The sequence below is a fragment of the Cherax quadricarinatus genome, chromosome 66 (genome assembly GCF_038502225.1).
Source record: "Cherax quadricarinatus isolate ZL_2023a chromosome 66, ASM3850222v1, whole genome shotgun sequence".
NCBI classification, from domain to species: domain Eukaryota; kingdom Metazoa; phylum Arthropoda; class Malacostraca; order Decapoda; family Parastacidae; genus Cherax; species Cherax quadricarinatus.
The window spans coordinates 17,831,712-17,848,333 of record NC_091357.1 but is presented as its reverse complement, the minus strand read 5'-3'; the positions used below and the strand labels follow the sequence as shown (position 1 = coordinate 17,848,333).

At 46.7% G+C, this 16,622-nt stretch overlaps 1 protein-coding gene across 1 annotated transcript in view; it reads left to right on the top strand.

Moving 5' to 3' along the window:
• LOC128704178 (uncharacterized) overlaps nucleotides 1–16,622 on the top strand; it is a 125,959-nt gene that overhangs the window by 90,609 nt on the left and 18,728 nt on the right. Inside the window, exons 4-5 of the mRNA XM_070099168.1 lie at nucleotides 6,297–6,514; nucleotides 16,211–16,398. Coding sequence (XP_069955269.1) covers nucleotides 6,297–6,514; nucleotides 16,211–16,398 — 406 coding nt within the window. The remainder of the gene's footprint in view (nucleotides 1–6,296; nucleotides 6,515–16,210; nucleotides 16,399–16,622) is intronic.

Below are 16,622 nucleotides of genomic sequence, written 5' to 3'. Positions count from 1 at the left end.
AGAGAGAGAGAGAGAGAGAGAGCAAGCAAGCACCAAACTGCACGATGACATCATGTCTGCAGCTTACTTTCTACGCTCGTATCCGTCTTTCTCTCATTCTTTGCCCCTCTCTCATTCCTTGTTTCTCTCTCATTCCTTGCATCTCTCTCATTCCTTGCCTCTCTCATTCCTTGCCCCTCTCTCATTCCTTGCCTCTCTCTCATTCCTTGCCTCTCTCTCTCATTCCTTGCCTCTCTCTCTCATTCCTTGCCTCTCTCTCTCATTCCTTGCCTATCTCTCTCATTCCTTGCCTATCTCTCTCATTCCTTGCCTCTCTCTCATTCCTTGCCTCTCTCTCATTCCTTGCCTCTCTCTCATTCCTTGCCTCTCTCTCATTCCTTGCCCCTCTCTCATTCCTTGCCTCTCTCTCATTCCTTGCCCCTCTCTCATTCCTTGCCTCTCATTCCTTGCCTCTCATTCCTTGCCCCTCTCTCATTCCTTGCCCCTCTCTCATTCCTTGCCCTTCTCTCATTCCTTGCCCCTCTCTCATTCCTTGCCCCTCTCTCATTCCTTGCCTCTCTTTCTCCTTCCTTGCCCTTCTCCCCCCCATTCCATGCTATGTCCCCACTAACTTCAAATATCTAGAGCCGTCTAGATAGCCCCGGCCAGACCGCAGTGTCCTCAGCAGATAGCCCCGGCCAGACCGCAGTGTCCTCAGCAGATAGCCCCGGCCAGACCGCAGTGTCCTCAGCAGATAGCCCCGGCCAGACCGCAGTGTCCTCAGCAGATAGCCCCGGCCAGACCGCAGTGTCCTCAGCAGATAGCCCCCTTCTATTTCCATTACTTTCGAATACCATGAGCAAGACTTTCACTAGTTTAAAGGGTGAAGCAGGTAGAAGTAGGTAGACCTTCCCTTTAGTGTAGAGGAAGCGGGTAGACTCCTTTAGTGACCCTTTACTAGTGTAAAAGGGAAGTAAATAGACCTTCCCTTTAGTGACCCCCGGTGTTCTGAACACGAAGTCAAGTGTTCGACTCCCCGGGGGTGTCCAACGTTGCAATTTATGAACACTGAGCTAATCATCAGGGGGCCATTTACCAGCATCACGGTGCCTTGATACTAGAGAAGGGTTCTTGATCCAAGCAACAGGAACTACATCTTTTTCCTTAGCTCGAACTCCTTTGCCTCTCTCCCTAGTGTTGGTTGACTTAGTTGGGGGAGGAGAGGTCTTCATTGACGTTCTCAGTCATCTTAAACCCAGTCACAAGTTCCGTGACCTAGATAGCATCATAAAAACTGACCGACTGTGTCAGGTTCGTCAAGAGTCACAAAGTCCACGTTGCTCTAATCGGCTTTAAATGTATGCAAACCGATTGTATTATGCTTATCTGATAGTGGCAGGTTAAGAAAGGTCAAGATGGCGGCTGACTGGAGTGTGTGTGTACTCAACTATGGTTGCAGGGGTCGAGACGTGTGTATGTGTGATCGAATCACTGGCATTTAAATGGCCAGAATTTTGTGATGTCTGTAGTTAAGCTGGCTAGTTCACAGCTAGGGATGGTGTAGTCAATTTTGTTTACTTTGAGTCTACCTGGAGGATGTCCCGGGGATCAGCGCCCCCGCAGCCCGGTTCATGACCAGGCCTCCCGGTGAATCAGAACCTAATTAACCAAACCAGATAAATATAATTCTTTCTCCTTTGTTCCTTCATTTTCCCTACTTCCCTTCCCCATTATTCCTCCCTCCTCCCCTTTCTTACACCTATCAGTGTGCGGTTTTTCTTTCTCATTGTATAGATTCCCCCCTGTAGTGGCTGTTCCATTTCCTGGCTAAGTCTCTGACTTGGGCCACCAGAATACTCCCTACAGTAGGAACCCCAAGTAAATAGGTTACCATGCTACAGGTACAGTATATAAACTACACGAAGATTAAGAATGTGTCGTCTGTACAACCCCAGTCACGAATAGAGCTCCATAATAAAAATTAGAGCACTGTGTATATTTATACACACAATTAGTGAGGCTCCAGGAGTGTCATACTCACCCAGTCATTATCCTCTATAGAGCCGATTTAAAACTGCTTACACATAATTATAAAATTAACACTTGTTAATGTTGTTACATGGGTAATAGGGTTTAAAGTCTACGAGGGTCATTTAAGACATGTCGCCTATTCACCACCAGTCAAAATTTGTATTAATATATATTCTCATTGTATATACTCTGATATAACCTTCTTGCTGTATATATATCCCCATAAATTAACCAAAAACCTTAACATTGATGATAATGTCAACGAATATATATTTTTCTTCGCTGTATCCATCTCAGAATTACGTAACATTAACTTTTATTAAGGATACCATTAAATTAGCCCTTTATGTGAGAAACTTGAAAAGTTTAAGGTTAAGTGTGTGGGAATTAGTGGTGAGAGTGGCAGTGTGTGGGCTTGTTAGTTTGTGGCAGTGTGTGGGCTTGTTAGTTTGTGGCAGTGTGTGGGCTTGTTAGTTTGTGGCAGTGTGTGGGCTTGTCAGTTTGTGGCAGTGTGTGGGCTTGTTAGTTTGTGGCAGTGTGTGGGCTTGTCAGTTTGTGGCAGTGTGTGGGCTTGTCAGTTTGTGGCAGTGTGTGGGCTTGTCAGTTTGTGGCAGTGTGTGGGCTTGTCAGTTTGTGGCAGTGTGTGGGCTTGTCAGTTTGTGGCAGTGTGTGGGCTTGTCAGTTTGTGGCAGTGTGTGGGCTTGTCAGTTTGTGGCAGTGTGTGGGCTTGTCAGTTTGTGGCAGTGTGTGGGCTTGTCAGTTTGTGGCAGTGTGTGGGCTTGTCAGTTTGTGGCAGTGTGTGGGCTTGTCAGTTTGTGGCAGTGTGTGGGCTTGTCAGTTTGTGGCAGTGTGTGGGCTTGTCGGTTTGTGGCAGTGTGTGGGCTTGTCGGTTTGTGGCAGTGTGTGGGCTTGTCGGTTTGTGGCAGTGTGTGGGCTTGTCGGTTTGTGGCAGTGTGTGGGCTTGTCGGTTTGTGGCAGTGTGTGGGCTTGTCAGTTTGTGGCAGTGTGTGGGCTTGTCAGTTTGTGGCAGTGTGTGGGCTTGTCAGTTTGTGGCAGTGTGTGGGCTTGTCGGTTTGTGGCAGTGTGTGGGCTTGTCAGTTTGTGGCAGTGTGTGGGCTTGTCAGTTTGTGGCAGTGTGTGGGCTTGTCGGTTTGTGGCAGTGTGTGGGCTTGTCAGTTTGTGGCAGTGTGTGGGCTTGTCAGTTTGTGGCAGTGTGTGGGCTTGTCGGTTTGTGGCAGTGTGTGGGCTTGTCGGTTTGTGGCAGTGTGTGGGCTTGTCGGTTTGTGGCAGTGTGTGGGCTTGTCAGTTTGTGGCAGTGTGTGGGCTTGTCAGTTTGTGGCAGTGTGTGGGCTTGTCAGTTTGTGGCAGTGTGTGGGCTTGTTAGTTTGTGGCAGTGTGTGGGCTTGTCGGTTTGTGGCAGTGTGTGGGCTTGTCGGTTTGTGGCAGTGTGTGGGCTTGTCAGTTTGTGGGCTTGTCGGTTTGTGGCAGTGTGTGGGCTTGTCGGTTTGTGGCAGTGTGTGGGCTTGTCAGTTTGTGGGCTTGTCGGTTTGTGGCAGTGTGTGGGCTTGATGCGTCAGTTTGTGGCAGTGTGCGGGCTTGTCAGTTTGTGGCAGTGTGCGGGCTTGTCAGTTTGTGGCAGTGTGTGGGCTTGTCAGTTTGTGGCAGTGTGTGGGCTTGTCAGTTTGTGGCAGTGTGTGGGCTTGTCGGTTTGTGGCAGTGTGTGGGCTTGTCAGTTTGTGGCAGTGTGTGGGCTTGTCAGTTTGTGGCAGTGTGCGGGCTTGTCAGTTTGTGGCAGTGTGTGGGCTTGTCAGTTTGTGGCAGTGTGTGGGCTTGTCAGTTTGTGGCAGTGTGTGGGCTTGTCAGTTTGTGGGCTTGTCGGTTTGTGGCAGTGTGTGGGCTTGTCAGTTTGTGGGCTTGTCGGTTTGTGGCAGTGTGTGGGCTTGTCAGTTTGTGGGCTTGTCGGTTTGTGGCAGTGTGTGGGCTTGTCGGTTTGTGGCAGTGTGTGGGCTTGTCAGTTTGTGGGCTTGTCGGTTTGTGGCAGTGTGTGGGCTTGATGCGTCAGTTTGTGGCAGTGTGCTGGCTTGTCAGTTTGTGGCAGTGTGTGGGCTTGTCAGTTTGTGGCAGTGTGTGGGCTTGTCAGTTTGTGGCAGTGTGTGGGCTTGTCAGTTTGTGGCAGTGTGTGGGCTTGTCAGTTTGTGGCAGTGTGTGGGCTTGTCAGTTTGTGGCAGTGTGTGGGCTTGTCAGTTTGTGGCAGTGTGTGGGCTTGTCAGTTTGTGGCAGTGTGTGGGCTTGTCAGTTTGTGGCAGTGTGTGGGCTTGTCAGTTTGTGGCAGTGTGTGGGCTTGTCAGTTTGTGGCAGTGTGTGGGCTTGTCAGTTTGTGGCAGTGTGTGGGCTTGATGCGTCAGTTTGTGGCAGTGTGTGGGCTTGTCGGTTTGTGGCAGTGTGTGGGCTTGTCAGTTTGTGGCAGTGTGTGGGCTTGATGCGTCAGTTTGTGGCAGTGTGTGGGCTTGTCGGTTTGTGGCAACAGTGAAAGTGCCGCGACAAGACCAGTTTTCACACCAACGAAGCCAGAATGCCATTGATTCGGACGAGTTGTTTACACTGTGTACGTACATCATCTCTTGTATACAAGATTTTGTTCGGATTTTTAGCCCCGGAGGGTTAGCCACCCATGAAAGTCAGTGCGTCATCGAGGGACTTTCTTATTTCCATTAAGGTCCTCACTCTTGTCCCCCCAGGATGCCACCCACACCAGTCGATTAACACCCAGGTACTTGCTAGGTGAACAGGTGTAAGGAAACGCTTCCAATGTTTCCACCCCTGCCGGGAATCGAACCCGGACATCAGCGTGTGAAGAGAGCTTTGCCAGCCAGGTCACGGGGCCTGAACTTGCATTGATAAAGCCACTGGTGGGCGAAACGTCTACACTATACCCAGATGTCACACATGTCTACTTTTCAGTGTGTATGATCGGCCATGCGTTGTATGGAGAGGGGAAGGGGGGGGTGACGTTTCGCACCCCTCCCTCCCCTGTCCTCCCCGTAGTGATCGAAAAGTTACAGGGCTCTCCACGAACGAAACGTTGACAAGACCTTCCTGGGCATGGTGGCATTTCTTGTGCATCTGGAAGTACGGCGGTTCGATTCCCAGCATTCCTCACACAATGGCTAGACCCTTACGGGGGTCAAACATGACCTAGGCAGGAGAGGTCATCAGGCTTGATCCAGAGATCAGACGGGTAGCTCAGATTCCCTGGATCAAGAGCCCTTCGCCAACATCAAGGCTCCCATCCCCCCAGGAAGGAGCCACAATTTTAACACGAGATAAATGCACGGATTCGGACACGTGTCTAAATCTAACTCAAAACGAATTATGAAATCTAAAGTTATGCTGATCTAGTATCAGACATTAAACTAATAAAGCCTAGTATGGGAAACTTCATAAAGCCTAGTTTGAGCTAATCTAATTGCCTAGTTTGAGAGCTAATCTAATTGCCTAGTTTGAGCAAATAGCCTAGTTTGTGAGCTAATGGCCTAGTTTGTGAGCTAATCTAATTGCCTAGGTTGAGCTAATAGCCTAGTTTGTGAGCTAATGGCCTAGTTTGTGAGCTAATGGCCTAGTTTGTGAGCTAATCTAATTGCCTAGTTTGAGCTAATAGCCTAGTTTGTGAGCTAATCTAATAGCCTAGTTTGAGCTAATAGCCTACTTTGTGAGCTAATCTAATTGCCTAGTATGTGAGCTAATCTAATAGCCTAGTATACGAGTAAACTAGTATACGAGACGCAAGCTAATAGTCTAGCAATGAAAAGGTTCCTAGCAAGTAATATTTTACAATTAAGAATAAAACTAAGTATGCCCGAAATGCCTAGCCATGCTAAGCGTTCTAGTGGTACACTCTGTAATCACAATTTTACTACATGTAAACCAAACAATAACCAAATTTCTGTAAACTCAGCATTGTAATCCTTATAGAGAATAAACTTTGAAGTCCTAGTCCAGGTTTCCATTTAAATTTCTGGTGGGGATACAGGTCAGCTTTTCCAGCTATATGGCCCTTTTTATCCATGAAACCAAAAGTAATTTAATGTCCCAAGGCGGTGTAACTTGAGGCCATGAATATGACCTAACGTCCAATGTTGATAATGGTCGCAGAACCGGACAGGACGGCACCTGGGGATAAAGGGTTCGAATCCGTGTCCTATCGGCTGGACGTCCGGACAGTCCTAACAAGTCATCGTAAAAATTGTTTTACAGTCAACCAAGTTCTGTTTTTTTTTTTTTTACAGACATAACCTGACGGTGGGACAGGTGTCGTTGGTGCTACCGCAGCACGACACCATGAAGACGGTACTGGCGGAGTCGTGTCCGACTCCGCTACCGCCGTCGTCCTGTCCACCGTCCCGATACCGAACCCTGGACGGTACCTGTAACAACCCGGACCAGCCCAGGTGGGGAGCCGCCAGCACCCCGTACCTCAGGCTGCTGCCTGCATGGTACGCTGACGGTAAGTAGGTCACCATTCTTGCCTGTTTCTCGGTACATAAACCCACACATAGAAAAGGGCAAACTTGTGTGACGGCGTTTCGATCCGACTTAGACCATTAACAAGTCGGACCGAAACGTCATCATTCTGTGTGCGAGTTATGTATTGTTCCAGTCATGGTTTTGTGCCTTTTTACTCCTTGTTTACCTATTTAATCAGATTTTGACAGCAGATTTTGTCTGCCAGTTTCCTATTTTCTTTTTTTTTATATATTTCATGGTTAGGTTATATATACTGAAATTCGTTACGGCTAATGTCACAATACTTATTTACGTATTTATAATTAACTCTTAATATATAAAGAAGCAATGGCATGCCCTCCCGTAGCTTTTATTATAATTATTATTATTGTTATTGTTTAAAAAAGTGAGGGCGTATCCCCTTCACTGGCGATGTTGCAAGATGTAAACACCAGTTTTCCAGGCATTCCCAAGACATTATGACCCTTTGGCGCTTACGGCTGCTTCCACGCTTTCATATTTGACAAATTTCACATTTGCAGCCTCGCATGACATGTGTATATATATTTTAATCTATAAAATCTACAATTAAGTTAGCATTGAATTTTTTTGGAAGAACATCTGGCAACACCGCGCGTGGAAGACTTGAAATCTCTCGTCTAGGAAATAATTTTCGGCTTTTGCAATATATTTCCCCACACAGCATGAGGAAAAAACATGACGCATGAGTTGTGACGTCGCGGCGCATGAGCAATAATTGTTAATGGTGTGAATGTACGCAAATACGCTAATATCTGACGAGTAAAACATTCTTCCAAGAATGAACGAAATTTTCCATTTTGTTTTTTTAGAAATAACTATTACTGAGGGATTTATTTTTTATTAAACGTCAGTTATTAATAGGAGCCGCCTTAAATGGGTCAGCTTCGGTTAGCGTCAAGTAATTACGGTAATTTTCCAAGGCTAATATCGAATAATTGTTCCCATAATTATTCGTTCACTGAGAATCCAGCGCGTCCGTATCCTCTGCCCCGACCTGTAACGCTTGTTAGTTAACGAACTTTTTACCTTCGTAAAATTATATGCGCCAGCACTTTGCCCTCGTGCTCGTCGTCATTCATTATTATCCTCTGTCAGCCACTGTTGTTGAAGATGCTTCCGCTGTAGCGTTTATTATTTTATATTAAACCGAAGCCGAGGCCGAGAAGACGTAGAAAGTAAATATATTATCCTTGCCGTTGGCTCAGTTTTGTTTTCTATTTTAGCCGTTAATGCAGTTGTTGCCATAAGCTTTACCGTTACTTTAACGTCCTTAATCCCGTTACACGTCAAGACTATACAAAATGATTAAATTTTGTGTTGGAGGCTGGTGATACCCATAACCAGCACAGGCCTGGTCACAGACCGGGCAGCGGGGGCGATGACCCCTCGAAGCCCTCACCAGGTAGACTCCAGGTAGGTAGACGGGAGAGGAGCTTACAACGACGTTTCGGTCCGAGTTGTGACCATTTACAAAGTTATAACCACCTCATATATCAGCCTCACACTATATATCCCCCCTGAGATTATAGTGCTGGCACTCTATAATTTAGAGTGGTGACATAACTGGTGATGACACTGTCACTCTTCTCCAGTCACGACACTTTCCCACGACTGTGATTGTGACTTAACTCTTCACTACCTCCCATAATGTTGTGTTCAGTGACATGTTCAACCTCGCTTGCTTAGCTCCGCCCACCTGCTCCTTTGGACTGACATGACCGGTAGCTTAGGTAGCCCTTATGACGTCACTTGTTTAGCTCCGCCCACCTGCTCCTTTGGGCTGACGTGATTGGTAGCTTAGGTAGCCCTTATGACGTCAATTGTTTAGCTCCGCCCACCTGCTCCTTTGGACTGGCGTGATGGTAGCTTAGGTAGCCCTTATGACGTCACTTAGCTCCGCCCACCTGCTCCTTTGGACTGACGTGACTGGTAGCTTAGGTAGCCCTTATGACGTCACTTGTTTAGCTCCGCCCACCTGCTCCTTTGGACTAACATGATTGGTAGGTGTGGCAGCCTATTAAGTCACTCCTATTCAGTCAGCCACAGAGGGTGAAGACGTAATTTCTTCAAACTAAGAGTAATTTTGAAAGCAACAGTTACCATGTTTTTTTTCTGCATTTTATATCATGTAAGACATAAATTTTCAACATTTTTTTAGCTAATAAAAATTCCTTCTCCCAGCCTTATTTAAAATAAATCTTCAAATTAGAAGAATGTAACCCAGGCAAGAATCGTAGGTAAAAATATTTTTGTTTTAAAATCTCGTCGCATGAGAAGTGGGAACACGAGCATTGCCTGTTTTGAACAGGAGCAGTGCCTGTTTTGAACAGGAGCAGTGCCTGTTTTGAACAGGAGCAGTGCCTGTTTTGAACAGGAGCAGTGCCTGTTTTGAACAGGAGCAGTGCCTGTTTTGAACAGGAGCAGTGCCTGTTTTGAACAGGAGCAGTGCCTGTTTTGAACAGGAGCAGTGCCTGTTTTGAACAGGAGCAGTGCCTGTTTTGAACAGGAGCAGTGCCTGTTTTGAACAGGAGCAGTGCCTGTTTTGAACAGGAGCAGTGCCTGTTTTGAACAGGAGCAGTGCCTGTTTTGAACAGGAGCAGTGCCTGTTTTGAACAGGAGCAGTGCCTGTTTTGAACAGGAGCAGTGCCTGTTTTGAACAGGAGCAGTGCCTGTTTTGAACAGGAGCAGTGCCTGTTTTGAACAGGAGCAGTGCCTGTTTTGAACAGGAGCAGTGCCTGTTTTGAACAGGAGCAGTGCCCGTTTTGAACAGGAGCAGTGCCTGTTTTGAACAGGAGCAGTGCCCGTTTTGAACAGGAGCAGTGCCCGTTTTGAACAGGAGCAGTGGCTGTTTTGAACAGGAACAATACAACGTTAAAGGTAAGTTTAGCAGAGTTTCCCAGCAAAATAACGCACCATCTGGTAATTTTTCGTTACATAACAAGTTTAACATGGGAGAAGCAGCCATGATTGTCGTGGGTATAACACAGGGAAATTGGAGAATAAATTCAAGGTTTCTGAAATCGTGATTGTTAAATTGTCTGGAATGTTTAGAAAGAGGTTAACTAGCTAGCCAAGGTTGGTGTGTTGGCGTGGTCACCCATCCACTTACTGGACAAGCACACCAGTCCTTTACCTGACAGGTAAAGACCTTTATACTTGATAAGCGGATAGCCGTGTGCCTGACAGGTAGCAACATGACCAATGTAGACACCTAGAACATCAATGTAGACACCTAGAACATCAATGTAGACACCTAGAACACCTAGGACACCGTGTGTGTACTCACCTAGTTGTACTCACCTAGTTGAGGTTGCGGGGGTCGAGTCCGAGCTCCTGGCCCCGCCTCTTCACTGATCGCTACTAGGTCACTCTCCCTGAGCCGTGAGCTTTATCGTACCTCTGCTTAAAGCTATGTATGGATCCTGCCTCCACTACATCGCTTCCCAAACTATTCCACTTACTGACTACTCTGTGGCTGAAGAAATACTTCCTAACATCCCTGTGATTCATCTGTGTCTTTAGCTTCCAACTGTGTCCCCTTGTTACTGTGTCCAATCTCTGGAACATCCTGTTTTTGTCCACCTTGTCAATTCCTCTCAGTATTTTGTATGTCGTTATCATGTCCCCCCTATCTCTCCTGTCCTCCAGTGTCGTCAGGTTGATTTCCCTTAACCTCTCCTCGTAGGACATACCTCTTAGCTCTGGGACTAGTCTTGTTGCAAACCTTTGCACTTTCTCTAGTTTCTTTACGTGCTTGGCTAGGTGTGGGTTCCAAACTGGTGCCGCATACTCCAATATGGGCCTAACGTACACGGTGTACAGGGTCCTGAACGATTCCTTATTAAGATGTCGGAATGCTGTTCTGAGGTTTGCTAGGCGCCCATATGCTGCAGCAGTTATTTGGTTGATGTGCGCTTCAGGAGATGTGCCTGGTGTTATACTCACCCCAAGATCTTTTTCCTTGAGTGAGGTGTGTGTGTGTGTGTGTGTGTGTGTGTGTGTCAGCGTGCCTCGTTGTGCTCCGGGTTTTCTGGTGTTTTCACGGTCGCTCTTACTTGCTAGAACTTTAATTTGTGTCATCAATCCTATACGATACATCCCTCTAGCGCCTGGAACCAATCTTGGGCGGAAAACATTATATACCGAGTCAAAAAAGGAGAATTAGTGTGCACTACCTAGCAGAGTTTACTGCCAGAGGGGAATCATAGGCCTGGGTGCCGTGTGAAAAAAAAAATAATAATTGAACTTTTCTTGTCAGAGGAAAGAGTCTCCCTGATAACATTGTGTATACATAGTGTATACTACAGTGGCTTCCTAGTATATAGATGATAAAGGCTAAAGTGTCATTTGAAAACAGGTGAATTTGTAAATGAAGTGATAAGCCTATAGAGGCAGGTGCCAGAAGTCGCCAGAAACTTACCACAGGTCAGCTGTTTTTAATAATCTTCCTGGCCTGCTAGTGTACTCGCATATAATCTAGTGATACCAGTGAATAGCAGAATACAGTGTTGTAGTAGCAACTAACCAGTATTATAATGGTACTTAGTGAAGTGGAGTGACTTTCATTAGTTTCTTTTTCTTGAAATACCAGACGTATACTGTGATTTTCATATAACCTGTAGTTACCAGCGGTCGCAATATACACAACCAGAAGCAATTATTACTACAGAAAAAGCATCCTTCCTCTAAAATTTCCACCAGTCAACTATAGACAGGATGGATAATGAGAACCTTCAAAACTAGGGAGGCCAAGCCCATGATGACACTCTTCAGGTCACTTGTTCTATCTAGGCTGGAATATTGCTGCACTCTAACAGCACCTTTCAAGGCAGGTGAAATTGCTGACCTAGAAAATGTACAGAGAACCTTCACGGCGCGCATAACGGAGATAAAACACCTCAATTACTGGGAGCGCTTGAGGTTCCTAAACCTGTATTCCCTGGAACGCAGGCGGGAGAGATACATGATTATATACACCTGGAAAATCCTAGAGGGACTAGTACCGAACTTGCACACGAAAATCACTCACTACGAAAGCAAAAGACTTGGCAGACGATGCACCATCCCCCCAATGAAAAGCAGGGGTGTCACTAGCACGTTAAGAGACCATACAATAAGTGTCAGGGGCCCGAGACTGTTCAACTGCCTCCCAGCATACATAAGGGGGATTACCAACAGACCCCTGGCGGTCTTCAAGCTGGCACTGGACAAGCACCTAAAGTCGGTTCCTGACCAGCCGGGCTGTGGCTAGTACGTTGGTTTGCGTGCAGCCAGCAGCAACAGCCTGGTTGATCAGGCTCTGATCCACCAGGAGGCCTGGGCACAGACCGGGCCGCGGGGGCGTTGACCCCCGGAACTCTCTCCAGGTAAACTCCAGGTAATCCAATGTAGACGCCTAAACAATGTAGACGCCTAGAACACCAATGTAGACACCTAGAACACCAATGTAGACACCTAGAACACCAATGTAGACACCTAGAACACCAATGTAGACACCTAGAACACCAATGTAGACACCTAGAACACCAATGCACACAGAACACCAGTGCACACACCTAGAACACCAATATAAACACACCAAGCAATGTTACCCAAGCAATAAGGTTTGTAACCCGTGTACAAATCTCACTCAAATCCAGCCCTTCACCCATGTAGTATTTGTGTTATTCCGCATCTTGTCAGTATCACCATACCATTTTTCAGTTGCTAAATTCTGGGTCAGTTAGACCTGAGACCCGGGCCCACCGTCTTTCGGGGTATCTAGTTTCCCTAATATTTTTTGCCACCACCTCGGTTGTCTGCAGTATGTCCAGCACTGGCTGGTGCACCACATACTGCAGTTTTTATTTACGTATTTTAGGGAAAAAATGAACTCTAAAGATTCTTCTGTACCTGGCAGGTAGACACCTCTATACCTGACGGGTATCTACCTCTATACCTGACGGGTATCTACCTCTATACCTGACGGGTATCTACCTCTATACCTGACGGGTATCTACCTCTATACCTGACGGGTATCTACCTCTATACCTGACGGGTATCTACCTCTATACCTGACGGGTATCTACCTCTCTACCTGACGGGTATCTACCTCTCTACCTGACGGGTATCTACCTTTCTACCTGACGGGTATCTACCTCTCTACCTGACGGGTATCTACCTCTCTACCTGACGGGTATCTACCTCTACCTGATGGCTATCTACCTCTCTACCTGACGGCTATCTACCTCTCTACCTGACGGCTATCTACCTGACGGGTATCTACCCCTCTACCTGACGGGTATCTACCTCTCTACCTGACGGCTATCTACCCCTCTACCTGACGGCTATCTACCCCTCTACCTGACGGGTATCTACCCATCAAAGTCCACAACTTTAAATTTAACAATCCCTATAATACAAGTAACTCTTAACTATTTCCTAAACCAATTTAAATTTCTTAATATCACAGAAAAAAACACAAAACGTTTAAGTATAAACCTTAAGGCTCGGTTATTATGTCGCGAGTTAGTTTTTTCAAGGTTAAACAACTCGTCTGTTCGGAATTTTGTAGCCCCGGGGGGGGGGGGACACTGACGTCCACTAAACAGTTTTACAGAAAAAACTGGTTAAAAAATTTTAGATTAATTTTTTTATTGGTTGAGATCTGGTTTATTCACGTTGTACTCTAGGTGAGTATACACTGCATCCACTGTACTCTGTTGTATCGGAGTACGATACAGATCTGACTTGATCAAGTCCACTGTGTGGGCGAAACGTTGTGTAGTTTAAGAAATAGGTTAGAGAAATACACGAGTGGGTGTGGGTGGGTGTGAGTTGGACCTGACTAGCTTGTGCTACTAGGTCAGATGCCATGCTCCTTGGGTGAATATGACCTGACCTGACTAGGTTGGGGGCATTGGCTTAAGCTGCCTCGCATGGGCCAGTGGGCCTGCTGCAGTGTTTCTTATATGCTTAATAAAGGATCACATTTGTTTGTTCCATCGTGTGGGTATTTTGTATCCTTTATCTCCCTCTCTTCTTGAGATGTATTGTTAGCCTCTGGCTGTGTGAGCCAGCTGTACCCCAACAGCAACAGGCTGTTAGGTAAGACACATATGCAACAGTTAGACAACTTTATTCCGAAACGTTTCGCCTACACAGTAGGCTTCTTCAGTCGAATACAGAAAGTAGGCAGGAACAGTAGAGATGTGAAGACGATGTAATCAGTCCATCACCCTTAAAGTCGTAGAATTTGAGGTTGTCAGTCCCTCGGCCTAGAGAAGTTCAGTTCCATAGTCAGGAACTATCTGACTATGGAACTATCTGACTATGGAACTGAACTTCTCCAGGCCGAGGGACTGACAACCTCAAATTCTACGACTTCAAGGGTGATGGACTGATTACATCGTCTTCACATCTCTACTGTTCCTGCCTACTTTCTGTATTCGACTGAAGAAGCCTACTGTGTAGGCGAAACGTTCCGGAATAAAGTTGTCTAACTGTTGCATATGTGTCTTACCTAACAACCTGTCGGTATTGTATACCATTTTGATGTTCAGCAACAGGCTGGTTGAACAAGTAGTCAAAACTGCCCCCAGGCCGGTATGAGAGAGAGAGAAACCCTCGAAATCAGTCACATGTTTAATTTCTAATTCATAAGAAAGGAGGAACACTGCAGTAAGCCTACTGGCCCATACTAGGTAGGTCCTTCTCAAACCCAAAATAAGAGCATAAGACAGCTCCACTTTTCAACCAACCTGAACAACCTGATACAACTTGCACAAACCATAGCTAACATCACTGATATACTATATAGAAAGCCCCTTGGTATGTAGAGCATTTCGGGCAACTTAGGTTAATCTTGTTCTCCCCAGGATGCGACCCACACCAGTCAGCTAACACCCAGGTCCCTACTTACTGCTAGATGAACATGGACAGCAGGAATCTGAAGGAAGCACGTCCCATGTTCCCACCCTTACCGGGGATCGAACCACGAACACTGTGTATTTTGAGTGCGCTACCAACCGAGCTACGGGACACTTAATTAAAAAAAAAAATTCTCACTTGGCGACCAAAAGTCTGGAGAAAGTCTAGTCTGGTGACTTGATCTCCAGACTTGCTGAAGTCTGTGGAAAAAGATACCTAGACAGACTTACCCTCACTCCAACTTCCTCATCTCCATGTATTCGTTAAAATCTTCTATACAGGTCATGTGTCATTAGAGATTCCGTTCAGTGTTGCTCCACCTGTCACAGGTGGGGCACCACACTACATTGTTGCTCCACCTGTCACAGGTGGGGCACCACACTACATTGTTGCTCCACCTGTCACAGGTGGGGCACCACACTACATTGTTGCTCCACCTGTCACAGGTGGGGCACCACACTACATTGTTGCTCCACCTGTCACAGGTGGGGCACCACACTACATTGTTGCTCCACCTGTCACAGGTGGGGCACCACACTACATTGTTGCTCCACCTGTCACAGGTGGGGCACCACACTACATTGTTGCTCCACCTGTCACAGGTGGGGCACCACACTACATTGTTGCTCCACCTGTCACAGGTGGGGCACCACACTACATTGTTGCTCCACCTGTCACAGGTGGGGCACCACACTACAGTGTTGCTCCACCTGTCACAGGTGGGGCACCACACTACATTGTTGCTCCACCTGTCACAGGTGGGGCACCACACTACAGTGTTGCTCCACCTGTCACAGGCGGGACACTATAGTGCGGTAGGTTTACGGTAGCAGCAGTGACTGCTACCTAAGCCATTCTTCACTCTTCTCTGGTTGAAGCAGTGCTCACACACCTGGAGAAGCTCTGGTTGAAGCAGTGCTCACACCCCTGGAGAAGCTCTGGTTGAAGCAGTGCTCACACCCCTGGAGAAGCTCTGGTTGAAGCAGTGCTCACACACCTGGAGAAGCTCTGGTTGAAGCAGTGCTCACACACCTGGGGAAGCTCTGGTTGAAGCAGTGCTCACACCCCTGGAGAAGCTCTGGTTGAAGCAGTGCTCACACCCCTGGGGAAGCTCTGGTTGAAGCAGTGCTCACACACCTGGAGAAGCTCTGGTTTCAGTGTGAGGAATGTCATTCCCTCGTTAGTGTACCTGACCTTGTATCTAATCTCCAATCATTATCGAATTCTTGAGGCAGCTTTAAAAATCAGACAAATGAGCGAGAATGGTTGAGTGTGAGTATAACCTGCCTAACATGGAGCAGTAGGCCTGCTGGTGGTGTGAGTATAACCTGCCTAGCATGGAGCAACATTCACTACATATAAAAAAAAAAAACATTGAATTTTGAAATACTGGCAACAATACTGCCTAAACCAAATACAAAATTTCTTTTAATGCAGTTTGTAGCCGATCTGCATAAGCATTCTCGAGTTAGTAAAAGCTAACCACGGAACAGGTGGGGGTTTGACGTACGACTCTCTCGCCACTGATTCAACCACTGCCCGTTCTGTGGTTTGGTTTTCCTCTTAAGTCTTCGTAATTTGAGAGGAGCCTATTATTGTATTTCAGAGAGTTAAACCCGTGCGAGTCGTTCAACGCATGGAGTGGTCAAGGCTTGATCCTCCTTCCACTAATATCTGTCCAGTGTAACTTTCTGGTAATGGTCAGTAATTAAGGAGGTTGACTGATTGGGCGCCCCTTGTGTTGCAGGAGTGTCCACGCCCCGGGCGTCCCTGGCTGGACGACCTCTACCCTCTGCCGCCCGTGTGTCTCAGGAAATCCACGCAGGACACGTGAAGACCCATGCTCACGTGTCCCTGCTGGCCTCTGTGTGGGGTCAGTACCTTGCCCACGACCTCTCCAGACCCCTCGTAGCTGAGGGCGTCAGAGGAGAACGAGTAAGTTGTTAGTGTTGTTGTACATGTAAGTTGTTAGTGTGTTGTACATGTAAGTTGTTAGTGTGTTGTTGTACATGTAAGTTGTTAGTGTGTTGTTAGTGTGTTGTACATGTAAGTTGTTAGTGTTGTTGTACATGTAAGTTGTTAGTGTTGTTGTACATGTAAGTTGTTAGTGTTGTACATGTAAGTTGTTAGTGTTTTGTACATGTAAGTTGTTAGTGTGT